The 27,978-nt window shown below is 47.5% G+C and overlaps 1 protein-coding gene across 1 annotated transcript; it reads left to right on the top strand.

Annotated features, from left to right (window-relative positions):
- On the top strand, positions 1-27,978 carry LOC128449249 (glutamate receptor ionotropic, NMDA 2D). The gene is made up of 17 exons (XM_053432312.1): positions 1-288; positions 621-827; positions 1,862-2,128; positions 5,384-5,712; positions 6,828-6,942; positions 12,570-12,775; positions 13,352-13,520; positions 14,762-14,915; positions 15,380-15,505; positions 16,292-16,521; positions 16,876-17,036; positions 18,988-19,057; positions 19,166-19,283; positions 23,347-23,582; positions 24,373-24,940; positions 25,049-27,552; positions 27,751-27,978. The coding sequence occupies exons 1-17, from the start codon at positions 1-3 to the stop codon at positions 27,976-27,978; spliced, it is 5,976 nt and encodes a 1,991-aa protein (XP_053288287.1).

Here is a 27,978-nt window from a genome sequence, read left to right as displayed (position 1 = left end):
ATGGTCGCCATACCTACTCTCTCTCTCCTATTGGTCCTGGCAGAGTGGACAGGTCTGGTGGACGCCTCCCCCCACCTCCTGCTCCGGCCCAGTCCGCGGGAGCGGGATGCAGGGGCCATGATGAACTTCAACATCGCCGTGATCCACGCTGGTGCTACAGGGGCGGCAGAGGCGTCGGTGTCGGGGTCAGGGGGCAAGGTCCTCTACCCTGGTTTCGGCCGGGTGTACGGCTCCCTGGGGGAGAGCGTGGTCACCCAGTGGGGCTCTGCTAATGTCATCTGGCTACAGGTTGGACACTGTCTCCTCTACCTACTGCTCATCCAGCCTTACTTGATGGAAGGGAATAACAATGACCATCCATTATTCATACTCGCCCTCATTATTTGAGCTGAATGGGCTGCACACTGCTGATGTTGTGTTGGCCCTGCTGAATGAGTCTGGCTCTGCTCTTTGACCACAGCTTGTATTGCTAGCCCGACATGTCATGCATACTACACACACCTTCCATAGGAATAAGATAACTCAAGACATCGTGCCCTGGTTGGCCAGATCTTCTTGTCGCTGTCCTAATCCATCTCTATTTGTGTTTCTCTCTTCCCTCCTCATCCTCCACGTGCCAGGTGAATGACAGTAGTCCTAAGACGGTGCTGTCCCAGCTGTGTGAGCTGCTGGCGGCGCGGCCCCTGCAGGGTCTGGTTTATGAAGAGGAGAGGCCCCCTCGCACAGCCTGGGGTCCATTGGCCCCCATGCTGGAGTTTGTCTCGGCGCAAACAGGACTGCCCATAGTGGCTGTAGGAGGGGGAGCGGGGCTGGGGAGGATGCCACAGGTAGGAGGAAGGGTGTTGGCATTGAGGTGGGAGAGAGAGAGCGAGTGTGTGAGTGTGTATGAGCGAGAGAGGTGAGAGAGAGAGAGAGGAGAGAGATGGATGGATGGACGGATAGAAGAGGACAAGTGTCCCAAACGTACGATTGTTCTGCTGCAAACGTGTGGACTGGCGAGCGGGACAACGTTAATTAGCCTGGTGCTGTATACCAAAGCAGTATGGATTGACAGCAGTATAAAACATGCACAGAGGGCTTGGTCCTTTTTTTTTACACAGATTGAATGAAGTGTAATGGACGAGTTGCTCATTGCCGTAACGACTTACAATGTCACACTGTCGCACATCCTCTCTGTGAAGGAAAGGTTTGGCAAAGTGCCGGTGGGACGGGGGAGCAAGTTGAAGGTCAGGGTCACTGATCTGCCGAAACTCTGCAGTGTTTGATCTGTAAATGGCACCAACTGGGGCTGTTGCTCGGCCTCTGATGTCCCTGGGAGGGAGGCAATGAGCAGACATGGGCGTGTGTATGAGTGCGTAAGGGCATGAGTGTGTATGTGTGTGCATCAGAGAAATCTAGTGCCACGTGCTCGCCAATGCCAAATGAGAGGGAAGTAGAAAAAGCGTTGCATTACTTGCTAAAAAATTACTGTTTTAACCATTTACTCTTGAGGAATTAAACTGTAGCACTTTGATGAACCCGCTTTGAGGACGCGCGCTCCTCGTCCCCTCCCCTTCCCCTAAGCTGACTTTTTAGAAACACTCCCTTTTGGAAGCCATCGGAGAATTTGAGCAACATTCCAAGCTGTGTTAGCCCTGTGGCTGCACGAGTGCTGCTGCTCCGTAAAAACGTCCAGCCCCATGCTGCCTCGATGTTATGCATGAAGATGGAGCAGTCCAGGGAGTTGTAGTTCTGTGTTTAGAAAACGCTGTCCCTGGCTTTACGAGCTGTATCGTAGCTGCAGTTGAGACACGGTAGAACTTCAGGGGATGAATCTAACTTTTTATTTTAACCACATCTGCTGCTCTCTTCCCCAAATCAGGAATCAGGTTCCATCTTTCTCCAGTTCAGCTCCTCCACTGCCCTCCAGTTGGAGGTCATCTTCGAGGTGCTGGAGGAGTACGACTGGACCGCCTTCTCCGTGGTGTGCACACGTCACCACGGCTACCAGGACTTCCTGTCCGTGGTGGAGGGCCTGACGGACGGCTCGTTCATCGGCTGGGAGAAGAAGAGCGTGGTGATCCTGAACGTGACCGACGACCCCGGGGGGGCACGCACGCGCAGGCTGCTGAAGGAGAACGAGGCGCAGGTGAGACAGGGGGGAGGGAGGGGGGGGAAAGGGGGGGAGGAAAGGGGAGGAAGTGCTGCGAGTGTCATTGGGGGGGGGCCCCCTTTCTGACAGGTGGCTTCCCAGCTTTTTTCCTTCCTTCTTCGTCTCTCCCTCACCCCCTCCGCATCTCTCTCTCCCCTCTCTCCTCTATCCCTCTGTTCTTCTCTCCCCCCCTCCCATCTGCCGAGGCACAAACTGTTCAACGGCGCAAAGGGAACCACAAGTCAATCTGATCTGCTGGCTGCTTGTCATGTGGCAACGTGTGAAGAGTTGCTGAGTTCAAAGTCCCAAACAAGTTAAACCACTCACAGTTTTCCCCTTGATTCCCATAAGTAGCTTTAAGGTTCTGGGAAAAAAAAAACATCCCAATCCTCATTGTCTGCAACAGACGCTGTTTTATAAACTATACCGCGTGTCACCTCTCCATTGTGGATCTTTTATATGATGTTAACTACGACTCAACTATTTAAAGCTGGGGTATTTCTATCTTCTGCATTATTTTACCCTACCCCTTCCCCCCCTCCTCCAACCCAAAACCTTTAATTTGGGTTTGATCAATATTTGTCTGCACAGCAACAGTTTGTATCCTACACACCACTGACCGGCCACTGCAAGGAAATGAACATGGTTTACAAACTCCCGCCTTTGGAGAGTTTGAACCTGAATCACCTGAATCTACTTCACGATTCAATTTTGGTTGATTTGCTTTGGAGTACAAAGAGAAACGAAGTCCGAAAAACAACCTCTTAAACTTCAAATTGATTCATTGACCTCGACCGGAATGACTTGTGGTTTTGGTTTGTACCTCTGGTGTGTTCCATTCCTCCACACTGTATGCCTGCTCCCTCTTCTTCCCCAACTATACCTCGCTCGTTCTTCCCTTCCTTTCCTCACTCATTCCAAACTTTCCCTCCCACTGCCCTTGCTCTTCAGTCCCACCACGCTGTCCCACCCCACTCAGCCCCCGACCTTTTTCTTTTCCAACCCTATTATGTTCCCTTAAACCTCTTCACCACCATCCTTGACCCCACAATCCCTCCTGTTCAATTTTTCACTCATCTCACTTGTTTCTTATTCTTACTCCCCTCCCTCCTTTCCTCCCTCTGCCTCCCCTCCAACGGTTTCTTTGCCTGGAGACAAGCTCCCTCTCCTCTGCTGCTTTGCTTTTCACCTCTGTCCCTGTACAGCTCTCTTTCACTCCTTCAGTCCCATTCGTCCATCCCTCTGGTGGCATGTCTTCCCCGGGCCACGGACTCGGCTCTCCACTGGTTCAGTTTAGTCTGGGTCTCAATGTCATCGCTAATGTCCCAGCATGGGCACTGCAGCTCTGTGTGTGTGTGTGTGTGTGTGTGTGTGTGTGTGTGTGTGTGTGTGTGTGTGTGTACATGTGCAATGGATTCCTTTGACTCCACTCGGCTTGTGTCACTGTTAATATAACATGCTGCCTGCAGCGCGTTGCCTGTGCTTGCTTTCTAATGCTCTTGCTTTTCACAACAAGCCCCTACTTCTTTAAGCTGGTCTCTGCAGGGCTAATAAATGCTTGTGATTGCTTAGTGATGTTTACATTACATGCTCTTTCTCTCTCTCTCTCTCTCTCTCTCTCTCTCTCTCTCTCTCTCTCTGCAACATGGTGCTCGTCTTCTACATTGTGGATGACCTGACGCCGGGGTCCGGGTCAATTTCTACTCAAATCTCTCACTGTCTTTCCTTTGCTCCATTCCTCTTCCAGCTTCTGCCTTGTCAGTGTTTCTTCTGCTCCCTTTCTCTCTGTTGTGTGTTCCTCTCTTTCTTCATTTCCCGTCTTTAGATATCGTGTGTGTCTGTTTATAACCGATTCTCTCCTTCCCTTCTTAATTCAGTCCCCCTCTCTGTCTGTCGCTCTCTTTCCCCCCCACTCTCCTTCCTCCTCGTCCACTTCCTCCTCCCCCTCCTCCTCCTCCTCCTCCTCCCCCTCCTCCTCCACCTCCTCCTCCTGTCACTCTCATTCCCAGCCTAATTCACTGGAGGTTTATTGGCATACAGGCAGGATTGTTTTGCCAAGCCATTACAGTTCAAAATTCAATGAAGACGCAATTCTCAAAATGTGCTTTCAGTCTGTTTCCCCGACTCCCTCCTCCTCTTCCTCCATGAAAGACTCGTCTTCCTCTTTTTTGTCCTTCGACTCCCCTTCGTCTTGATCCCCCTCGCAGTCATCTCTTATGTATTTCTTTTATTTCAAACACTCTTTCTTCTCTGGTATTTGTCAGCATTTAACCTGATGCCCGCGCTTTTCCATCTTTTCCCTCAGATCATCTCCATCCTCTTCTTGTCGATCCTTTCTTTCTTTTTCCATTTCCCCCCTAACCCTTTAAAACCCTCTTTGGTCAATCTCTTATCCCCCCCCCCCCCCCCTCTCCCCACCACCCATCCTTAGCTCAGCACTTGCTGCAGAGAGCTCATTCACTGTCAAGGCTTTGTCTTTCTATGTTGCATTCTCTCTCTTTAATGTTTTCCCTCCGTTTCCCCCCCCCCGCCTCTCCAAGGGGTGACTCTTCTGTTTTCCCATCTCTGATTACTTCCCTCCATTCGCTTGTGTCCCCCTCTCCGTCTCCTGTTGTCTCCGGGTTTTTTCTCCACCCTGCTTTTAATAACACGTATCACAGTTTAACCTCTTCCCCCCTTTGTTTTCCCTCAGGTGTGTTTGGTCTTTAACCGCCCCCACATCCCAATGCGTCCCCACTCTCCCACTCCATTTCTGCGCGCTACCACTTGTTTCGTTTTCCCTTTAACGTTTTACTCCTAGTTTCATTATTCATTACTGTGACTTGTTTCATCAGGCCCCAGCTCATTAAGCACTGACCTCCATTGCTTGTGCACCTCCTGGTTAGTGCGTATCACGTACAGATATGCAATTCTCTCCCTTTCCCGTGTGTCTGCCTCTCTCTCTCTCTCTCTCCGAATCATATGCTCAACTCCCATGAACCTAATCACATCAGCTTACTCTACCCTTTCACTTACCTCCCAGCATCCTCGGTTTTTCTTAACACTGCCTTTTCTATCCAGCCCCCCCCCCCCCCCCACACCTCCCTCTCAGGTGCACCTATGCTCCAGCTCTATCTTTCTCCCCTTACTTCTTCCACCCTCTGTCTCTCTCCATGTCTCCCCTGTCCCCCCCTTATCTCACTAGCGTGTATGTGTGTGTGTGTGTGTCTCCCCTCGTCCCTGCTCTCTCCCTGCCTTCCTGCTGTCCTCCAGGTACGTTTGCTGTACTGCTCCCAGGAGGAGGCCGAGCTGGTGTTCCGAGCTGCCTGGGCCGCCGGTCAGGCCGGAGCCTCGCACATGTGGTTTGCCGTGGGGCCCGCTCTCTCAGGTTTAGGGATGGAGAACCTGCCGCGGGCTGTGTTCGCCGTGCGGCCTCAGGGCTGGAGGGACGAGCCGCGCCGTAGGATCGCTCGCGGTGTGTCCGTGCTGACTCACGGGGCAGTGGCCATGCGCAAGGATTACGGAACAACGGGTGGGCCCAACTTTGTCACCAACTGCATGACGGATGCCAATCAGACTCAGAGAGTGCGGGGCAGGATGAGGTGAGACTGACATCAGGGTAAAAGGGAAATGTTTAAGGCAGAATGTGAGAAGGAAAGGAAGATACATATTAGGCTGGGAGTAAGCACACGGCAGTTGGCAGACTCCTGACAGAATATGTGAAAAAGGAAGAAAAGGGAATGAATGCCAGAAGGAGCTGGCAGATATACGGGTGTAGTTGGTGGATTCAGAGTCAGAGAGCAGGGGGTTGTCTGAGTTTGGAGCTGGCTATCATCCATGCAAAATAGATGTTGTTGCATGTAGTTGTGAGTTGGCTAAATTATCCCAGCATCTGTAGCAAGCGGACCATGTCTTATGTATATTAATGAGCTGCAGGCTTTAATATATTCCTTGTAGCCTGTGCAAACAGAGCAGCACACTCTAACAGGTAGCTCAAGTGCTTCTGGTTATCGTGGCAGTTCATTTTGAACACCAGTCACTTTGGCTCTGCACACATTACATTACACAGAGAGACAAGTGGAAGTCTGGTCAAGATGAAATCGGGCTGAGCAGGCATATTGATATTATTATCATTTGTTTTAATGAAACAGAGCACAAACAATGTGGCGATTAAAGGGAAATGATTAATGGATTCTTCTTTCAGAACACATCTCATTTCAATTTTTTTTTTTTTTGCACTGCTACCTGCTGTTCACTGTCTGCAACTACAAGCTGTTGTTCCATCTGAGGTATCTCTGTGATGTAAAAAGCAGAAGAATCTTTCAGATATTGTGTTTTGAAGCCAGCAAGATGACACGAGGAGGCAATTAGAAGGTCTGTCCTGCGTGATTATCAGACAAACCATGGCGCCCGCAGCCGATTCGGAGTGCTGCACTGGTTTCACTTCAAAGATCCTGACATCTCCGTACATCTGATCATTTGTCTGTTGATTGGATTTACAGACAAGCCCTGACTGACACCGTGGCAATGTTGTGATCTAGTTTCAAGGAGGAAGGAGAACAGGGCAGACTTTCTGTTTGCATCAAAAACCAGCGTTCTACTTTTTCCTCTTCTTCTCCAGCAATGCATTTAGTTAATTCATTTATATTATGCGTTTTTTTCTGTCATTTACTTACTGCCTGCTCTCTCTCTTTTGCTTCCACCCGTTGCCGTGCAGGTATTTCAGCAACATCACACTCGGCGGTCGAGACTACTCCTTCAGCATCGATGGTTACCTGTCGAACCCATTCCTGGATGTCATTTCCTGGACACCTGGACGGGGATGGGAAGATGTAAGGACATGACACCAGTTCTCTGAATCTGTGCTGGGTCTCGTGCTCCGCTTGATTGCATGTTGTTGTGTTGCCTCCATTAACCGTTTGAATCCTGACACTTGCGAGATGCTGCCAGGAGCAAGCGAGGACTCAAAGCGCCAAGCAGCTGAGCCCCACACACTTTTTTTATGCTGATTCGAGCAGTGTTCTTGGGTCTTAATCTCTCCATGCGAGCTGGAGGAGCAGATCTGTGCTGCATTGGCAACAAGAATATTTAAATCTGACAGCGAGGGTGGGCAGGTCACATGGGTTTTATGATCATGTAAAGTTCACTGTGGCTATTGGTGCCTGAGGCAGAGGAGAGGAGCTGGCTGCTGACCATTTGACCGCGCTTTGTGTGCGCCTACTGTGCTCGTTCACTTTCTGCTGCTCCTCTGCTGCTACTCGGTTAAAGCACATTCGCTCGATACCACACACACACAGACAAACACACACAGTGCCAGCTATAATGTGAAGAATTGTTGTTATTTTCTTGGTTCATCATTTATTAAAAATCTAAAAGCGCTGGGGCTTTGGACTGTTGATCCGACAAAACAAACAACGTGCCCGGCGCCATTGGTTGCGGGAATTGTGACGCATCCATCGACCAATACAAGAAAAGTTTCAGACAATTAAGTCTGTCCAATTGCCCCTCATAGGAAACTGGTTGCTGTAATCTTACCTCCTTGAAACATGAAGGGCCAAATCCACAGCTCTAGTTTTGTGCAAGAAGCTAATCTGAATTTAATATGAGATTTTAACAGGCATAGCTATCCAACCCAAGTGGCTTTGTTCCAGAGTAACTGTCTATTTTCTGTGAAACTCCCTCTTTGTGTTTCCCTGGACAGTATTTCATTGCTGAGATGCAGCAGAGGGAGAGTAACACAGAGCCTTAAAACCCACTTGATTTTACAAACTGACGCTGTCGAATCTGCATGGGAGTTGAGGCGGAATGTTGGATTGTATTTCACCACGGAACAAGGACTGTCTTCTTCTCACCTCTCGGCCAGTAATGAATAGAAATGAAACTAATCATTAGCTGCAGCAACAGCCCCGAAGACATACACTTCCACTCATGCATTTAATTCTTCCTCTTTTCTTTTTTTTTTTAGAAAACAGTGTTTGGTTGTTGTTCTAATCAGGAGTTGCTGATTTCTTCTCGTTTCTTGCCCGGCTTGCTTTCGTCTGTGCTGTAAAATTAAACGCGGATTTAAATAGAGATGAAGAAATCTGGGTGTCATTGCCATCTGGTTGTAGCCTCACCATTGTTTTCGCTGTTCGAGTGTCTTGTCTACACAACTGTATGAGCAGCTACAAAGACCCGGCACCCCTGGCATGTCATGCATATTCTATAAAGCTGTGGTTTGTTCACAAATCCTCAAAAGGAAGCCTTGTCACCTGTTGCAGATGCTTCCTCCTTTAATACAGAGGGATTTTCACCCTCGTCGGTGTCAGAAGAGAGAGAGCGATGCTCATTCTCATCAGCACCGCGCGGTACATGTGCACGGACACACAGCGCTCTCAGAACATATGCTCCGCAACTGCACACTATCACAGACACCGCACAAATACACATACCGCTGCCTACACACGCTTCTGCACACACACACACACACACACACACACACACACACACACACACACACACACACACACACACACACACACACACACTGGTGGTTCTCAGCCTCCTGCTGGTTTTAACAGCCCACCAGAGTCCAGTCTCAGCGTGTTGTAACATGCTGACTCCTGCCATATCCCTCAAATCCCTTTCAATTAGAAGGTCCTACGCTGGTCCTTCGACTCTGTGCAAACCCAGGGTACAGAACACGCCCACACACACACACACACTCACACACATACACACACACACACACACACACACACACACACTCTCATGCTTAGAGCTTCCTCACAGACCCCCATATGTATCTACACGCTTCTTGCATAAACCCTATTCCACACGCATACACACCCACCCACAATGAGGAGAACATGCCTGTATCTGCCTATTATGCACATCCATGCTGTTGGCTCTCCCTGAATATTTAATGCTCTCTGTTCAAGACTGCAGCATTACCTAGAGCCCGGGAGCGCACACCCATCTTGCTTTACTGGAGCACTGCAGCCGAGGATTGAAGGTTGTCCTGCATTAGCTTGGCTCGTTCCTGCGCACAGAGCTTGATGTTCCAGGTGACTATCAGAAGTCAATGAACATTTATTACCATCATCGACAGCTGATAAAGGATATTGTTTCAGGTCTAAGTGGTTCCAAGTCCTCACACTTATGTCCCGAGATATTCGAAGAACTTGTAAAGTGGGAAGTGGTAGTTTTTTCGAGCATGCACTTGTCTGGTTATCTGTTTTATACAAGCTGCTTTCAGGAATGCTCGGAACGTTCTCCTGATATTTTCTGGAGGAGCCGTAGGTAAGAACGCATTGGAGGTCAGCTGCTTCAACGTTTTCTGGAGCTGCCAGCCCCCAAGTAAAACCTCTGTAAAATATCAGAGTGAGGCCGAGTGAGAATGCAGCTGGTAAATCACGTGTGTATCACTTATGTTTCATCTGATGGACACAAAGCTGAACAAAGTATCTCAGGGACAGAGTTGCCACACGAGTAGAGGACACCAGCGAAGATGTCAACTTGGAAAGAGAAAACGTGATTTAAGAGCTTTTGGGCGATAAGGGCAGAGTCTGGTGTCTATGTGCTTTAAACAAAAACATGGAATTTATATGTCACTTCCTGCCTCTGGCATTTTCCTGTTGTGAACGTGTCTAATTTGGACAATCTCCTGCTGGGCTCTCCAAACTGGATATGAATATGTCTGATAATGGCTCGAGAGTAGAGTGATCTTCCATAACTCTCTCTGTTTGCTGTGTGTGTTCCCTCGAGTGGGTTTTGATTGAATGTTGTGGAGCTGTGGTCAGAGCTCCGGTCTCTGCCAGCACTTAGAAGTTGCAAGAAGCTGCCAAACTTACTTTACTATGTGTGCCTAAGTTTACTGTATATACCTCCCTGTATTTATGTGTAGGTGTGCATGAGTATACAGTATGTATGCACAATTTCTTTTTGTGTACATCACCTCAGTGGCGCCTGTCACGACTGTTTGACGTGACTTTTATCAGGCGATCGTGCCAAGATGTGTCAAGTTTCACAAAAAAAAAGAAGAGACTCTGAATCTTCCTAGGTGTGGTTCTGCCTTGTGCTCCTTTCAAACGTCTGGCACAAACACACAACACATCCTGAGTGCATATAAACAATGCAAAGAAACTGGGAAAACAATGCTGCAGCCAAAAGGAGGCTTGACGGACATTTTCAGGTCAACGATGGACACAGAACACTGAGGTCTCACACCATCATCCAAGGACAGGTTTTTAAAATCCCACTGAAGTGGCATCTGTTGCGATGTGTCTGCTGTGTGTTTGTTATACACTTGCAAATTTTCCCCAGTGTGCGTGAAAAAAAACGTCCTGGTTTCCACTAAAACACCTCCGTCACCACAAATCCCCAAGTGTGTGTATCTGTGAGCCATTCGCTCTCATGCTACTCAAAAGCGATAGTCTATATGTTAGCTGGAGTAATTTAATTTGATGTATAAATTGACACTAAAGTAAATGACTTGTAGGAACGTATATGTGGATAAGCACCGCAGCCTCATTAATCAGTGAGAACTTTTTACATGCACATATTTGTCAGGTAATTGCTCCCATTACACATAACAAGTGGTGTTTTAAAATTAAGCGAGTGAGCACACTGTTATTTCAGATTTGATATCTTAGTGTGCATTTGCAATGATGTAAAAATACTAAATAAACAAATAATAATTATAAATGTTACACACTGTATTTGAGGCTTTAAAAAACAACAACTGTTAATCTCCTGTTTTTAGCTGATTTGGCAACACCATCACTATCTGCACCTTAACATATTCATAAATACCATTTCTAATTTAATGTAATTAGTAGTATTATTAATTTCAAATATGTATTCATTCAAACGATCTTAAAATGTGCACATAAATACTGTGAAGCCTCCACTAATGCTAACTCTCATCTGTGTGACCCACGTAGAAATCGGGAGGAAAGTCTTTTAACTACAGAATCTTTATCATTGTGCTTCAAGCCAAACAATTTAAGCCCAATATTGAGTATTTTTTATGTACATTTTCTCCTTCGGGACAGTCTGGACACATTTATGGAATCATAAAACTAACTTTAAAGATATAACCCGCTACTATTAAGTTAAGTTTGACATTTCTGTCTATCTGTAAGCGACTTTACAAAGCAAGGGAGTGGTGACATCTTCCTCACATCCATATTCTGTTTGATTCATTTCCTACTCGTCTACATAAAGAAAGCATCCAATATAATTAATACGTGTCACTTGTTTAATGACATATACACAAACCTAAATGTAGTAACTATAAGATATCTTTAATTATATTTGAAAATTATATATTGAACTGTCTGCACTACAAAATGATCAAAAACTTGAGTGTATGATCCCAGAATGAGATTATTGTGCGATAGACGCTGTGTGACCTTGTCCCCTGGTTGTATGATATATATGTTGTGTTGGCCTCGAAACTACAAATGTTGAATTGATGTATTGAGCATCCCTATAGAGCTGAGCCGCCGCCATTTTCAGTCCAGTAACTAGGTCTTATAACACATCAATGGTAAAAATTCATAACGACCATCTTCCTTCTAACTTTCCTGTTTGGATTCTAACACATTGACCCACAAAATGTTATTTCAAGTAACTCCAACCTAATCTTTCCAATCTGCTGAGGTAATCATATTACTGTAAAGGGGTTCAATATTGAGTTATCGCATCATACTGAATAGACAGACTTTCCAACAAAGGGTTCTTGGAGGTCACAGAGAGTCAAAACACAACATTTCACTAAACACACAGCAATGGTAAATGGACTGTAATAAAATAACACTTCTCTAGTCTTATCTACCACTGATAGCTCTCGACAGTACAAGTCACATTCACCCATTTATACAGCACTTCTATGCACAGAGCTATTAAAAAGAATCACATTTATATACTGCGGGCAGAGCCATCAGGGGCGATGTGGGGGTTCAGTGTCTTGCCCAAGGACATCTGGGCACACAGACTGGAGGCGCCCGCATGGTTTCTAGCCATGCAGCGACCTTTAGGTTAGCGGTGATTAGTGGACGACACGCTCTTCCTCCTGTGCCACAGCTGCCCCAGCATTCCTCGAGGAACTACGACACACAACATACAGTTATTTCCTTGGTGGTCCTGTCTGCACCAAACCTTAATAAAAAAAAAAAAAAAATTATTAACAGACCTGAATACCAAGTTTAACAAGCATTATGTAGATGTGACATTTTTTACAACAAATAAAGAGTACCTCTCCTTCCTCCTCACCTTTTTACAATATCTTGAGAAACGGCCAGTGGGATGACTTGTTTTTTTAATCCTTTCTTTGTGTTCATAAGTGTAACGTGGCTTTGCTAATCGTTACAGAGAAACTGGTCTTTCAATTAAAAAAAAAAAAAAAAAAATGATTGTGGTTAATAGTAAGCTCTACTACGCCCCTCTCTAATGTCTCTCTCTCCTGTTCCCCCAGGTAGGCTGGTGGGAGAATGGCGTGCTGAGGCTCCGGTACCCGGCCTGGTCCCGCTACGGGCCGTTCCTTAAACCACCGGATGATGCCCAGCACCTGCGTGTTGTCACCCTGGAGGAAAGGCCATTTGTCATCGTGGAGCTGGCGGACCCTGCGTCGGGGACCTGCATCCGTGACTCAGTGCCCTGCAGACGACCCCTCAATGCCAGGTTTGAATTCACTAAAGATTAGTTTTAGGTTGGTAATGTCTAATTATGCATTTGATTTCACTAACTACATATGAAAAAAAAAATCTCTGAAGAGTATCGTAGGAAAGTAGTAATAAGAAAAGTAGCTTCTCTTCTGTATTTACCGCTGTAATGACTGGAGTTCCTGAGCTCTCATGATGCCGTCCGATGGAGGGGACATCAATCAACCTATCAAAACTGTGGCCTCTTCACTCCCTGACCATGATCAATAACAGACTCCTCTTCAGGGGATCAGTGGAATGACTCAGGGGTCTGAATCAGATATGACCACAGTGGAGCTTTAAGGTTCATCAGCCTCCGAAGGGATGACGGCACCTGTCTTCCACTGCTCGATCAAACCTGTCACCGGGGGCTCGGCCCCGATCCTCCCTGTTTGTGACCACTTCCTCCTGAGTGCCTCCTTTTCCTTTTTCCTTTGTTTTCATTTCCCCTCTATTTCATTTTGGAATTCATCCAATTTTGAAATGCACTGTTACAATTCAATAAGGGTGAGTTTTTTTTTGTGGCTTTTTGTCTGACAGTTTTATTTGTTTCCAGTTCCATCCATGAGGGCGTGGCTCCCATGAAGCAGTGCTGCAAAGGCTTCTGCATTGACATCCTCAAGAGACTGGCCAAGATTGTTGGCTTCACCTATGACCTTTACCTAGTGACCAATGGGAAACATGGGAAGAAAATTGATGGAGTTTGGAACGGCATGATTGGAGAGGCAAGTCTTAGTGTGTGTGAATGTGTGTGTGTGGGTGTGTGCTTATCTGCCCTTATGACAAAGTGTTCTCAACGTGGAAGGGCATGTGTCTGTGTGTGTGCGTTGATAATTGTGCCTCTGCATACTTTGTGTTGCATTTCCAGTCAACAAGTGGCACAGTGGCATTCCTCCTGCACACGTGCACCTGTGTTCCAGGGTGAATGTTCGTCACATCAGTTGCTGTGAGAGTTATGGCCACTTAATCACTGCTATTACACACACGCACACACACACACACACACACACACACACACACACACACACACAAATATACATACAGTACTCAAACATATCCTGTAATAGAACGTTATACATTTAGATTGAAGGATAGGCCATGTAGTGAACACATAGTCTCCTGCAAACACATCCCCACAGTATCTTCATCTGCAGAGACACTCTTTGAGACACGCTAACAGCACACATGCTGGCTGACACCCTTGGCTAGTTGCGATTAGTCCTTGATATTTTCTTGGCAAAACTCACAGAGGTTCATGATCCCCCATCAAGACAAGACACAACCTGCTGGCAGAAAAATAAAAAAAACAAGCACAAACACCCACAGACGTAGAGAACTGACACACATGCTCACACACACACTGCGGTCGATATGGGGGCTGCTGTTTCATCGGAGCCTCACGCTGGTTCTATCTTGGTCTCGGAGGGAACTAGCCAAACACCAGTTGTCATGGGCTCCAGAACAGTTCCCCTGCACTCCCCCGTGTGATCATTTATATTAATCTATTCTGACACGTAAGAGTCCAAGTGAATTTTGTTTTCCCAAACTAATGTCGGTCTTTTGATCAGCCTGCCTTTCTTTGATCAGGTAATCCAGGGACTCGGCAAAGTTGAGAGGGCGCTTTGCTTTCCGCTCCGCTTCGTTTTTCTGCTGATTTGCTCTGAAGAGCGGATGTGCCATGTCTAATGTAGATTAACGCTTCACTTGTACAATCAGCCGACACAGCGGTTTCCAGGTTTCTCTACACGGTGGCACGGGGATGAAAAGCCCAAGAGACGTTCACTGTTTGTACAGGCCTGTAGCCTTGGCCCGTATCATCCAAGGTTGTACGAAGGGTCAGGGTGCAGACATTTCACTGTCTCACCTGCAGGAGACAAACCCCTGTGGACTGTTGAGGACAGTCCTTGTCTCTCTATCACCTCCACAATAATCACCTTTGATTAGATTTCTCTGCTGTCCCCTTCAGGTGGTTTACAAGCGAGCGGACATGGCTATCGGCTCGCTGACCATCAACGAGGAGCGGTCGGAGGTTGTGGATTTCTCGGTTCCTTTTGTGGAGACAGGGATCAGTGTCATGGTCTCACGTAGCAATGGAACTGTATCACCATCAGCTTTCTTGGGTAAGAGGCTCTGTTTACGGGCGGCAGGCTAATCGACGTGCAGGACCTAATCTAATTGTAAAGCGTTGAGTTTGCATAAAACACCTCAGCGTTTGGCTGCCGGTCTTTACATTTAAATTAGCCGTTACTTTTTCTTAGCTGCCTGTGTCTTCACAACTTCTAGTTTCACTCTGTCAGCAGTCTCAAGGCTCCAGCAGGAGAGCAGTGTTATTGGCCTATAGACTGCAGTGAGAGGATTGTAAAAAAGTAACACAGCGTTTATGGACTTATGGAGAATACTGTATGTTTGCCCCAATGGTCACTTTTTCACCGCACATATATACTGTATGTCTAATGTATACACCTGAAACATTCATGTCCATTCTATTGATAAGAATAATACTATTGTATTAAAAGAATGTATTAATAATGTAACACCAAACAGTTAATTAAGTAAGTATGTGCTTTTTGGTTTTCCTTTAAAGAGCCCTACAGCCCAGCCGTGTGGGTGATGATGTTCGTCATGTGCCTGACTGTGGTCGCTGTGACCGTCTTTATTTTTGAGTTCTTCAGCCCTGTGGGCTACAACCGCAGTCTCCAGAATGGCAAGAGTGAGTGATGGGTCTAAGCTGTTTCTCCAAGCATGAAACGTGGCTCTGCCTGCGCGGTGGATCCATGGCCACATGGACCAAATGGACACTGAACACACTCCTGGAATGTGGTTAAGAAAATTAATTGTCAAGTTTTGTGTTTCATTGAAGTTTGTTTTCTTAGTGTCAGTTACATTCAAAATGAAGCGATGGTCAGGCTTGAGTCTCTGACTGTGAGTGGGGCGAGTAGTATGTTGAACTGCGTCCAATTCTTCTTGATATTGAAGCAGCTATTTATTATTCAACAGCATCGTTTGTACCCCTGTGATATTCAGTACCCCTGATGCCAATATTCAGCCTGACTCGCCTCTTTTACTGCATGATTGCTGTTCTCTACATAATTTCAGCCCTCTGTCATCCCCTCATATATCCCTCTTTTTCACTCTCATCTCTCCCCTTCCTTCCTCCGTTGCTCCCGTCCTATACAAGAGTGTGTGAGACCTTTGAATGTTGATATTAACCATGTGCTTTAATCGCTGTAAGATCACTCAGCGGGAATGAAAATTGCCATCCTTGAAACCTATAGTTGCCGCCTTATGAGCGTTGGTGTCAAAAAGCCGGCGAGATATTTTCTTATACTGTAAACCCATTTTACGGATCATTCAGGAAAGTATCATTTGAATCTACATTCCACTGCTACTGTATACACTTTTGTGTCATGTTCAAAAATAATGTTACCACCACTCATTAGACTCAAACGTCTTTCTTTATTTCTCACTCTTTTTTTCCCTCCATCATTGTGGGCAGAGGCTGGAGGGTCTACTTTCACTATAGGGAAGTCTGTATGGCTTTTATGGGCCATTGTCTTCAACAACTCGGTGCCGGTGGAGAACCCCAGAGGAACCACCAGCAAGATCATGGTGCTGATCTGGGCCTTCTTTGCCGTCATCTTTCTGGCCTCCTACACTGCTAACCTGGCCGCTTTCATGATCCAGGAGGAGTACATTGACACCGTGTCAGGCCTCTCGGACAAGAAGGTACTTCGTGGCTTGAATACTGATTAAGTGGGGAGAGCCGAAGGAGAATTAAAGTCTTAGAGTGAGCCAAATCCCATGCATTTGAATCTTAAATTGATTAAAGCATAGGAATTTAGAAATGAATAAAATCTCATTTAACATGACTACATTACCACAGTTCCTGAATACATCAAAACACAGCTAAATACGACTTTAAGCCCCCGGACCGGGCTCTTCTCAGAGATTTGACTGTGCATGGAGTGTTGCGAGTTGGTCTGGGAAAGTGGACAGAAATAGGTCAGACAGATTGGTGCACAGCCTGGTGTGTCTCATGCCCCTTCCATCTTCCTCTCTCGCCTTCCCTTGCTGCGATAGTTTCAGCATCCCGAGGAGCAGTACCCACCTCTCAAGTTTGGCACGGTGCCCAACGGGAGCACGGAAAAGAATATCCGCTCCAACTACCCAGACATGCACCAGTACATGGGCAAATACAACCAGAGAGGAGTGGAGGATGCCATACTCAACCTAAAGGACGGGTCAGTTTGCCTTTCTCCATATCCTAATCTTTTTTTCTTTCTGGTAAAACTTTATTGTTGTCTGCTTGACATATACAATCATGTCTGCTTAATATAAAACACAGACACTGTTTAAAGACACTGTAAAACAACAACAACCGAGATGCTCACAACAATGATTAAGTACAGACCCTCAAGTTGTAAAGGAATCATTAGCAGCAATTCTGTACTGACGAATCCCACCCAAACAAGGATCCTAGTTTCAAAAGTCCAAGTCAATATAAAACCATCAAAAACAAACCAATCATTCTTTAATGGTTTATCTTCAGATAGTGGTTGTCGCTGTAAAAGGGTTGAACTGAAATAAAGGCAAAGGTAGAAGTGATCACTTTGACTTCTACCTTCTTTAGCATGGGCCTTTGAACTTTTCAGTTTAGTCCAAACCAAAACAACAGGTGTGAAAGGTTCCTCGGACCAGGGGAATATTTGCATATAGAATAGTTTTTAGATAATTCGGCCTTTCGGACTAATTGTAGGAAGATGAGACAGCGTTGAACTACAGAAGAAGGGAGAGAAGCGGAAGCGGCTTTCAGGATAGCTTGGGGACAATTTTAATGTTTTAACGAAAGGATGTTCACGTTGCTGTTAGTAAAACCAGAGTGTTTTTGCAGTGGTAATAAATTAATAAAGTGAATAAAAGGAAAAGAGGGCTTTTTACAATACAATAGTATAATGAAAATAACACGCCAATGTCAGAAACACGCCAGATAGAGATCAAAGCAAATGTTTGTGACAATAGTCCAGGTGGGAGGACACCCTATGATTTAATTAACGATGTATTCTAAGATGCTGCCAATTGAATTCAGATCTTTCACAACAGATAATACAATGTTATCACAAGATCCATTCGACAAAGTGTATTTATGTGCATCAACCTATCAGATGAGGATATTGCATCAGATCTAGATAGTTATTAACATGTTTTTATCTTTAATCTTTGTTCTTTATTTGAATTGTGCTCATTTCTGTACTGGCAGGCGATCATATAATCTGTGTGGGGCTCGTTTCAACCCAGTCCAACATTTCACATCCTCTGTCGCTCTTCCTGCACCAGATTCTCTCACCTTTACACCTTCACTGCTATCTCCACCCGCCCACACAGTGCAAGCAGCGTTTCCCTCCTCACTTTCTAGTAAAATCTCAATCTCCCGTCACGTGTTGGATAATCCCAGTTTACTTTATCCTAAGCCTCTGTGATCGTTTCTCCCTCCCCATTGCTTTGCCGCCACAATTATAACTCGGCGTTAACATGCACAAAAAGCAAGAAACTCCTGCATCTCCCTTGCTCTCTTTATTTCTGCTCCTCGGTACTTATCTCTCCATTTCTCTCACCCATCTTCTGCCCTGCAATCTCATAATTTCTCCCCTTTCTCCTTTTGGTCAATTCTTTCCCCGCCCAGTGTGCTTTCTCTGCGTGTCTGTATTTAAACTTTATAATCCTCATCACTCTCTGGCTCTATCCCATGTCTTTTCCCCCCGAAGTGTGTAAATCTCCCCCTCTCCCTCCCTCTCTCTCCCTCTCTCTCTCCCTGTCACTGCGCTCTTCGCACCATATAAATCCCCATCCTCCTGCTCTCCACCGCCTCCTCCACCACCTTGCCACTAACTCTTACTCACACATCTTTCCCTGATCTCTGCCTTATTATATTCTCCTTGTGTTTTCCCTCTTTCCGCCAAGCCTGCTTTACTATTCCAGCCTTCCCTCCTTTTTCTTGTTATGATTTAACTTTGTATGCCCTTTCCATCATTGTGTGCCTGTCTGCCGTATACTTCTGCACCGCGCCTGCCTTCCCAGGTACATCGCAAAGATCCACCTTTACACCTCCTCCCCTGCTTCAGCCGGTCTCTCCATCCCTCTGCTCGCTCTCTCCCCATTAAATGATGAATGAATTTCCCCTTGATCCCTTTACAGGAAACTGGATGCTTTTATTTATGATGCTGCAGTATTGAACTATATGGCCAGGAAGGACGAAGGTTGTAAGGTGAGGACTCAGCCACAAGAGCACCGTGGCTCACACACTGCAGACTCCAAATGTGCGTTTGCCTCTGTCATTTGTCTTTATATATCTGAACACTGTCCCTTTTCCAAGGTGATGACCATAGGCTCGGGGAAGGTTTTTGCCACCACAGGCTACGGTATCGCCCTGCACAAAAACTCACGCTGGAAACGTCCTCTTGACCTGGCCCTGCTGCAGCTGGTGGGAGATGGTAAGAGCTCTGTGTGGGAAAGGGGAGGGTGGAGAGGAAAATAATTAGGACATCGGAGGGGCAAATGGAAGGTTATGGGTAAAATGGCTTGACAGAGAAACGGTGGGGGGTGGATGCAGGACACGGGGTAGATGAATGAGAGGATGTGGAGAAGTGGATGGGGGAGGTTGAGGTGTGGAGAGAGTAATGGCTGCGAGGGGTTTTGATTGTGACGGAGGGAATAATGGTGTGTAGGAGAGGGCTGATGGTGCTGCTAAAGAGGTTTGTAGGTCTCTTTATTGGTTCGAAGAGAGGATGAGAAATAAACGAGGGGGTGGGAGGAAGAACAATGTTAGTTGTTCATCTTGAGCTTTGCAAAAATGACTTAATTCTGATGGTGAAGGTGCACGAGCCCTCGCTCCTTTTCACTCAATTCTCTATCCGACTTTCACTCTCTTTGCCGTTTTCTCGCTCCGACTGGTAGAAAAGAGAAGGGATTTACTTGTGTGAGTCAATGTTGTAAAAAAAGGATCATCACAACTTGTGCGGCGACAGATTTACACTCATTAGAGATTAGCTGGGACAGACACAGGGAGTGAGGAAGTGTGAGGAAGAAAGAAACACCTGAAAGTATACCCAGAACACGAGGTGTGGAAAGAGGCAACAAGAGTGATATAAAAAATAGATCAAATTATTAAATAATTGAAAGCTACAGTAGGAGAGCACTGTTAGAATGGTGTTCGTCCGCTGCACAGCCTTGTGTCTTGGATTAATCCATGGGAGGACGTTTCTTTTGTGTTTTACAGAGAGATTCTGTTTTTAGCAATAGTTGCCACTACACAAATGCTCGATTGTCATTTCACACAGTCCGCCACACGCATTTATTGCCTCAATCGGTTGCTGCTTGTTTGGCTTATCCTCATGTTTTAAATCAGCTTTGCTTATGGCGTGGCGGACAAAGTCCTCTAGCTGTTTCTGGCGTGCAGACACTTTAGCTGCTTACACACTGATAATGCCCATTTGGTGCCAAGATCTATTAAACGAGGCTGACGTCTGGAGCTGAAAGAGGGATGTGTGTCTGTGTGTGGAGGAAAAAACGAGGAGCCCAGACAGCCATGACTGTGTCTGTTGTTGTTTGTTTAAATTCTTGGTGCGTGCCCTTGTCCTTGAGCAGCAAAAAGCTCAAACATCAGCTGTGTAAGCCGCATGGATCTGGTTACAGGGTGGCGGTGAATGGGGGTTCTGGTTATAGGTAGGCATTATTGGAGTGGATTACTAAGGAAGAGGATTAGTTTGTTTGGATGTGGAGGGAGGGAGTGGGGGATGATGGGGGGGGGGGGGGGGGGGGCTCACATTCAGCGTGCCCTCTCAAAAATCACCCCCGCGGCTCAAGGACTCAGCATCACACCTTCAGCTGGGCTAAATCATGTCACAGTGTTACATCATTATTGTGCCATGCTGTGTTGAGTCATATCACTTTACAACTGCATTAGAGGATAGAGGGACACTAGAGGAGTGCGCCGCTGCTTTGTCAACCCTGTGAGTGTATTGTTCTGCTCGCTGTAGCCTCTGGTGATTCATTCCAGGGCTTTAATAGATGGTCCATTGATCTCACTACAACTTGTTCCCTGATAAAGGGAAAAACTCCGGAGCAGCAAGATTCCCCTTTTTTCTTCTTATCAGATCCACCTCTTTTTTTTTTGGCATAGTATCATGATTTTGATACTAAGAATATATTATTCAGTGAGCAGAAAAAAACATGGTGAGAGGCTGGGTTTGCAGCTCTTGGCTTTTCTTTTTTTTCTGAAATCTTGCAGTGAGTGCCGAGAGGTTTGTCGTGTTGTGATAGAAGCAGCGGATTGGACGGGTCATGGTTTACTGCTCAACAACTGTGGAGCTCGGTGTGTCTGGACATGTCTGGCGTCGTGCCACATTTGGCACACTGCAGAAAAACGTGCACACAGCCACTTGGAAACACACAAACATGGAGACACGCAAATAGCGTTTCCTCTATTAAATAAAGTCTTTGTGGTGCATGCCAGCTTTGCGTTTGCAGTGTGCCAACTCTACCTGACCTGACCTGCCAGGAACGACAGAGGTGGAGTGTGGATTTGACACACCTGTCAGCTTTGGCAGGCCTGAGCTGGCTGCGACTGAGAGGTAGAGACAACTGCCATCACAAAGGTCTGAGGGAGGGAAGAATTAGGCGCGGAGAGTCAGATTGTAAAAAAGAGGGAGACGAAGACGCACAAGATGAATCACGGAAAGTCAAATGGCAGGAAAAGCCAGGAGATGAGACTTAGAGCTTACAGAAAGGATTTGGCTGGGACTTGTGAAGTGGAGGGCAGACACGAGACTACCTGTTTATCTGCACCCTTCAGGAAGACACTCGCCATTTTCACATCAGGCTCCTGCTTGGACACATCGCTGCGCCTGAAGGCCAACGACACCGATAAATCCCGCTCAGTGGGGCTCTGCTCTAAAGTTAAAAACAGACCTTTGTGTCTCGGAATGTGAGTGAATCTGAGACAGGGCCTTGTTACCTGTATCCTGCCTGTGGGCCGCGGCAGCTCTGTGTCCATCTGCCGCCCGAGCTGGAGAGGCCAAGGCTGATTGGCTAATGATGTTCTACAGGAGACACATTAGCCCCATCCCACAGATGAGTGAGTCGGCTTCCTCTTAGCTACACGAGCAACGGCTAATGACGGCACGAATGAGAAGGCTTGAGCTCCGGCAGCGTTGCAGGTGGATGTGCGACTTGTCAGCATTTAAACCCTGCTCCACCCGTTTGACTTGACTAGTTCGGAGACTGTAATATGCAGTAAAATGCAACCTTCAGACCTGGTTATTGCGGCGCTGCTCATCCTGCCTTTTCTATTAGTCTAACAGAAAGCTCTCATTACGAGCCCTGTTGAAGAACACGCCTCTTTAATTCCATCGTGAATCATGCGCCGCATCTTCTGGCTGTCCATCACTATGGTTACACCGGCAGCTGCCACATCCAATCAAACGTCTAGCGGGGCAGTGTGGCTCCGTGAGGCCGGTGCGATCATAAATGAAAAGGCAGAGTTCTGCGTTAAAGTGGTCCTGCCTGGTTCCTGGTAGGTTAACAGATGGGAATCTTGAATCCCCGAGAGCTTACCACCTTGATGGAGATTCTGACCATCCCTCCAGCACAATTAAATGATTATGATCTTCTCCTCCGCCTCTGTCTCTGTCTCTGTCCCTCCCTATCGGTGCTCACTCTCTCTTCACACTTCTCCCTCTTTTTCCTCTCCTCTTATCCTCAAGCCGATGAGTGTTCCCTCTGTTTTTCATAATGACACAATCTCAGCCTCTCTTCCTCCATCTCGGCGTTCCTTGTTCCCGCTCCCTCTAACTCCGTCTGTCTCTCTGTCTGTATCGTTTTCCTCGATGCGCTCGTGGACAGAGAAAGAATACCTCTCCCTCCCTCTCCTTATAAAAGTCCCCTTATAAAATATTCTTCCCAACTCTCTTATTACTTCTCTCCCGCTCTCGTTCCAGCCGACCCTCTCACTGTCGCTCCTGGTCTCCCTCTCTCCTCCTCTCCTCATTTACTCGGGGTTACAATGTTGAGATTAGGTTGTCGGTGCCATTTTACCTCTCAGTGCTAGTTCATTGTTTTGGACTCTCTCCCTCTGTGTCTCAGTGTCCTTCCTCTTTGTTACTTTGGACACTGCATTACTTTTTGTTTTTACTGACCTCTGAACTGGAGGAGACACCTTGGATAATGGACAAACACCAGAAAATACTGTGTACCTGTACTTTACCGCTTATTATCTCTGTCGTATCTAGCTATCTCTGTCTATCTCTCTCTGTCTGTTTTTCTGTACAATCTTGAAATAACCCCAAGCCTCCCAGCCTTAATTCTTCTATCCAACATGATCCCTTCTCTCATCTCTTAACCCCTTTGTCTTGTCTTTTCCTATTTCGTTCCCCCTAGTGCACTTCAGTCCTGCTCGTCTACTCTGCTCCCTCCATTTCTCTCTCTCTCTCTCTCTCTTTGAAAGGCCTCTTTAATTTTACCCTCTTCTAACCTCGTTCATTTCCGTTCCCTTTCCAGATGAGATCGAGATGCTGGAGCGCCTCTGGCTCTCTGGTATTTGCCATAATGACAAAATTGAGGTGATGAGCAGTAAACTGGATATTGACAACATGGCCGGGGTCTTCTACATGCTGCTGGTGGCCATGGGCCTGAGTCTGCTGGTGTTTGCCTGGGAACACTTGGTCTACTGGAAGCTGCGCCACTGCATGGCCACCAGTTCCGGCAAATTGGACTTTCTCCTTGCAATTAGCAGGGTAGGTGTTTTTTGTTCTCTATGTGTGGTATTTTTTCTGCACTAAATATCTTAAATTACAACCTCTATTTTGTGGCAAGTTTCCCTGAAAAGAATGCTGCATTACAACATGCAAGATCATCGGAAAGCATAATGCTGTGGATTACATTCACACACTTGTGTAACCATGTGCGTTCATGCCTGTGTGTGCCCTTATCTATTACCCGTGTGTGAGTGTTTGAAAGTGTGAGTCTGGGGTCAATTCAATTCCACTCAGTCAATTCGCGAGATTAATTGAAATTCAATTCTGCTCACACCCTGGATATCCTGTTCCTTTGACAGTGACCTTGAGGGAAACAGCCCACACCGTATGCATGTGATTATTGTAGCTGTACTGATCATTTATCCCATTTCCTCGCTGTCGTTATGATTTATGCATTTATGTATGTATTTTAATAAACCAAACAATACACAGCAGTGTTATAAATAGAAATGGTTATTTATCTGTAAAATAAACATCTTGCATTTCTTTGGAAAACTGGAAGTCAATTGTGTTGCTGTTTTATGATTTCTTTTTTCATCCACTTCCCTATTTCTCTCTCCCTTTCCCCATCACCTGTCTACATTGAATAAAATGCATTTCGTACACATTTATGTTGTCAAACTTTTTCCTATTTTATTTTTCCATAATTTTTCCCTAAGCAATGAATTTATTCAAAGAAAACTGTTTATTACTTTCAATTTTACTAGTAAATCAGGTCTTATTTAAGAAGAGTTGTTTAATTTATGTTTTCTGCGCTTCTTCTTCTCAGGGCATGTATAGCTGTTGCAGCTTTGAGGATGAAACAGCACCAGGTGGAGCAAAATCGTTGCCCACTCATCACCATACGGCAATGGTGACAGTCCCATCCCAGCCACATGTTGTCTCAACGTCTATGACCAACCCGGTTATTGCAATGACTCAACAGCAGCAACTACCGCAACAGCAGCAACCACAGACTGTCTACAAAACACCTCTACCAGGCTCACCTCCCACCATGATGCATTCTGGGACAGCACTGGGCCCCTCCAATACACCCATTGCTGGCGCACCCCTCCCTTGCACCACCTTTCTGCCTCGGCCAGATCGCAGACTGGCTGTGGTGGATCGCTGGAGACTGCCGAAAACAGCTCCAGCTACCAACCCTATGGCTGTGAGGTGGCCCGTCACTGACATGGGACCCTTTGCTCAGAAAGTCCCGCCAAACTGGGCTCCAAGTGCTGGAGGTGCTGGGGGACTCGATGGTTATAAGAGATACTATGGTCCCATTGACCCTGAGGGACTGGGGCCCTGCATGGAGCAGCAGGCAGGGTCCCAGACCCCCAAGACTATGCCCAGGGGCCACCCCCAGCCACCTCCAGCCAGTGTGGCTTTCTACTCAGAAAAAGGCGTGGACCATGGGGTGGGGAAGAGGGTGGTGGGAGGTGGCAGCGGAGGTCAGGGGAAAGGGGCCGTTAAATCTCTTGGCACTCCCAGAGTGCCTCCTAAGAGTCAGGCCCCTCTGCCTCCTACACCCCCACTGCCACACCCCTCTCCCCCTCTCCCCTCATCCTTCTGGAGGAAACGCAGACCCAAAAAGGCCAAAGAGCCTGGAGGGCCACTGTATGAGAACATTCTGCCCCTGGGGCGGAGGGGAGCAGCACGAGATGAAGTGAGGGAGGGAGGAGGGAGAAGGGCACGCCCGCTCTCTCCCCCGCTCTCACTTCCAGTGCCAGTACCCCTCAGCCCCTCCTATACACCTCCTTCTCCATCTGCGTCCTTGCACTATACGTCCTCGACATCTTCGTCGACCACTTCATCCACATCCACATCTTCATCTGCTTCATCTTCTCGCTCCACCTCTCCCACCTACTCTTACAGCTCCTCCAGGAGCACACGAGACAGGACTGGAGGAATAGATGGAGAGGATGATGATGACGATGAGGAGCTGACAGAAGAGTCAAGCCTCCTCCTTGGTAGGGGGAGGGACAGGGAACGCTCAATCATCCGGCCTCGTTCCTTCAGCCACGGGCGCCTGCCACCACCCATACCCCCCAGAAAACCACGAACATCCTGGGGGGACAGAGAGAGAGAAAGGGAGAGAGGGGGGAGTCAACTTTCTCAACTCCAAGAGTGGTGGGCAAGCTGGAGTGAAAGAGAGAGGAGTGGAGCAGGCGGTGATTCTGAGAGGCAAAAAAGGGAAAAGAAAAGGAGGAAAGAGAAGGAGAAAGAGAAGAAGAAGAAGAAAAAGAACAAAAAGAGGAAAAAGAGGGAAGAAAGGGAAAGAGAGCGAGAGAGAGAAAGGAAGCGGCGAAAGGTGAAAAAGAAGAAAAAGAAGGCACTGAAGACAGAGAAAAGGAGAAAATCAACTGGGGGGAAACGATCTGAGCCAGAGGAGGGAGATGGAGAGGCAGAGAGGGAAGGAGAGGCAGAAGGAAGGGAAGGTGACATTCAAGACTACTCCTCCTTCTCTGCTCAGTATAGGAGCACATTTGGGGAGAAAGGGAGAGATTCCTGGGAAGGAGAGAGAGACAGAGGTAGGAGAGAGGGAGGAGATGAGGGCAATGACAGAGAAGAGGAAGACAGTGGTAGAAGCAGGGACAGGCATCCCAAATCCTCACGCTCCCAATCTAGACATCGAACCCCAAGCAAGCGCTATCCTAACCTTAACAAACTCCCTGCATCTGTCAAGTTTTGGGTGAATGGAAGAGGAGATAACTCTAGTACTCCACCAACATCCCTCCATCCGCTGCTTCCATCCTCAAAGCGGAGAAGAAGTGGAGGAGTGGACAGAGACGGTAGCGGTCGAGTTGGAGAGCGGCGTCCTTTGTTAATGCATTATGAAAAAGAGAAAGCACCGACAAGAGAAGGGCTATCCTTCCAAGACTGGGACTCTGAAGATGCCGATGTTGATAATGATGAGGATGAAGAGGAGAGGGAGAGACTGAGGGAGCGTGAGGAAAGGAGAAGGAGAGTAGGTAGGGGGGCGGTGTCCGAGTCAGAGAGGGACAGAGTCAGGGCAGAGGACAGTTACTCAGATGAAGGCTCGTCAGGGGAGTTTGGTCGTTTTGAAAGATATTGGGAGGGAGGTGCAGCGGCAACTAGTGGAATAGGAGGAATAGGTGGAGGAGGCTGGTTCTTTGGCACCTACCCCTCCAGAGAGAAAGGGGGCAGTATCAACAGTCGAGATGATTCCTTAATAGGAACTCGGGCAGAGGGATGGTTTGGTGGGGATTTCTGGGGTTCAGGGCCAGGTGCAGGTTGGGGCTCAGAGGGAGGGCTAGGGGGGTCAAGCTCACAGTGGCCACCACCCCCAACGTCCTTTCCTCCTCCCAGACGATACTGGTCAATGGATAAGATCCCTGTGAAGGGAGAGAAAAAATGGAAGAGTGGAGGAGGGAAGAGCAAGGGGAGATCTAGGGACAGAGGTGAGAGAGCAGGACGACCCACCATGTGTTCCTGTAACCTTTATCCCCAACCCCATCCTTACCCACATCCCCACAGTCGCTCACACACCTCTCACTCCAAAAGAGGGGCCACAACCCTTTCCCATAGTCAGGAAGAGCTTCTCCCCCACTGCCACAGCTTCAGCGGAGTCTCTCGCCCCAAGCCTCTGCCTCCCAAACCAGATCAGTCCAAATCCGGCAGCCAATCTAACCTCAGCCTCAGCACACAGCCCACAGACCATCCGCCTCAGCCTTCACCGTCGCCACCCCAGCAGCCGTCCATGTCTCCCTCCTCTCTCCCGATGCCCATCCCGCCTCCGCCCTCCGCATCCCCGATCTCACCAACTGGTGGGGTAGGGATGGGGGGCCAAGGACAGGCTCAGGCTTCGGCCAGTGCCAAACTCCAATATCAGAGACTGCGCTCGGTGCCACAGCCGCGGAGGTTCTACTCCCCCCACCTGCCTCTCAAAGCCAAGAGCCTGTGCTCGCGCCGAGGGTCGGCCCATTTCTCCAGCCTGGAGAGTGAGGTATGACAGGGGGAGAGGAGAGAGGGAGACGTGGGAGCGAGCACCACTGCTAGTGAGAACCGTGGTGCCATGGTAGCTGCAGCCAGGGATAACACAAGAGACACAGCTGCCTTGGTGACCATAGGTGATCAATTAGCGCCCATCACTGCGGGAACTAATTTGGAGTGTAGTGCTATTGCTAACACTGCTTTGTGTGAGAGCAACGCTACCGCCGCCCGCTCCATCGTACACGTTCTGGTGAGAGCGACAGTGAGACGCCACACCACGGTGAGCTATGTCCGTCTGGATGGTTCCCACGAGGACGAGAGCGAAGGTGAGGCTGCACCGCCGCGGACAGCCGCCCCTGAACTTGTCCTCCGCTCAGAATTGAGCTTTGTGATGTCATCTTCGGTTCTCCTCCCCTCCCCGAGTCAGAACTATGGATAA

This window comes from Pleuronectes platessa, chromosome 10, assembly GCF_947347685.1.
Source record: "Pleuronectes platessa chromosome 10, fPlePla1.1, whole genome shotgun sequence".
Lineage (NCBI taxonomy): Eukaryota > Metazoa > Chordata > Actinopteri > Pleuronectiformes > Pleuronectidae > Pleuronectes > Pleuronectes platessa.
Note: the sequence above shows the minus strand (reverse complement) of the source record. Positions and strands in the feature narration are given on the sequence as shown.

Excerpts from the sequence above, each read along its gene's own strand:
- LOC128449249 (XM_053432312.1), top strand. The coding sequence starts at position 1 with ATGGTCGCCATACCTACTCTCTCTCTCCTATTGGTCCTGGCAGAGTGG. Across the intron at positions 289-620 it reads CTAATGTCATCTGGCTACAG|GTGAATGACAGTAGTCCTAA; the intron begins GTTGGACACTGT and ends TCCACGTGCCAG. Across the intron at positions 14,916-15,379 it reads ATCACCATCAGCTTTCTTGG|AGCCCTACAGCCCAGCCGTG; the intron begins GTAAGAGGCTCT and ends TTTCCTTTAAAG.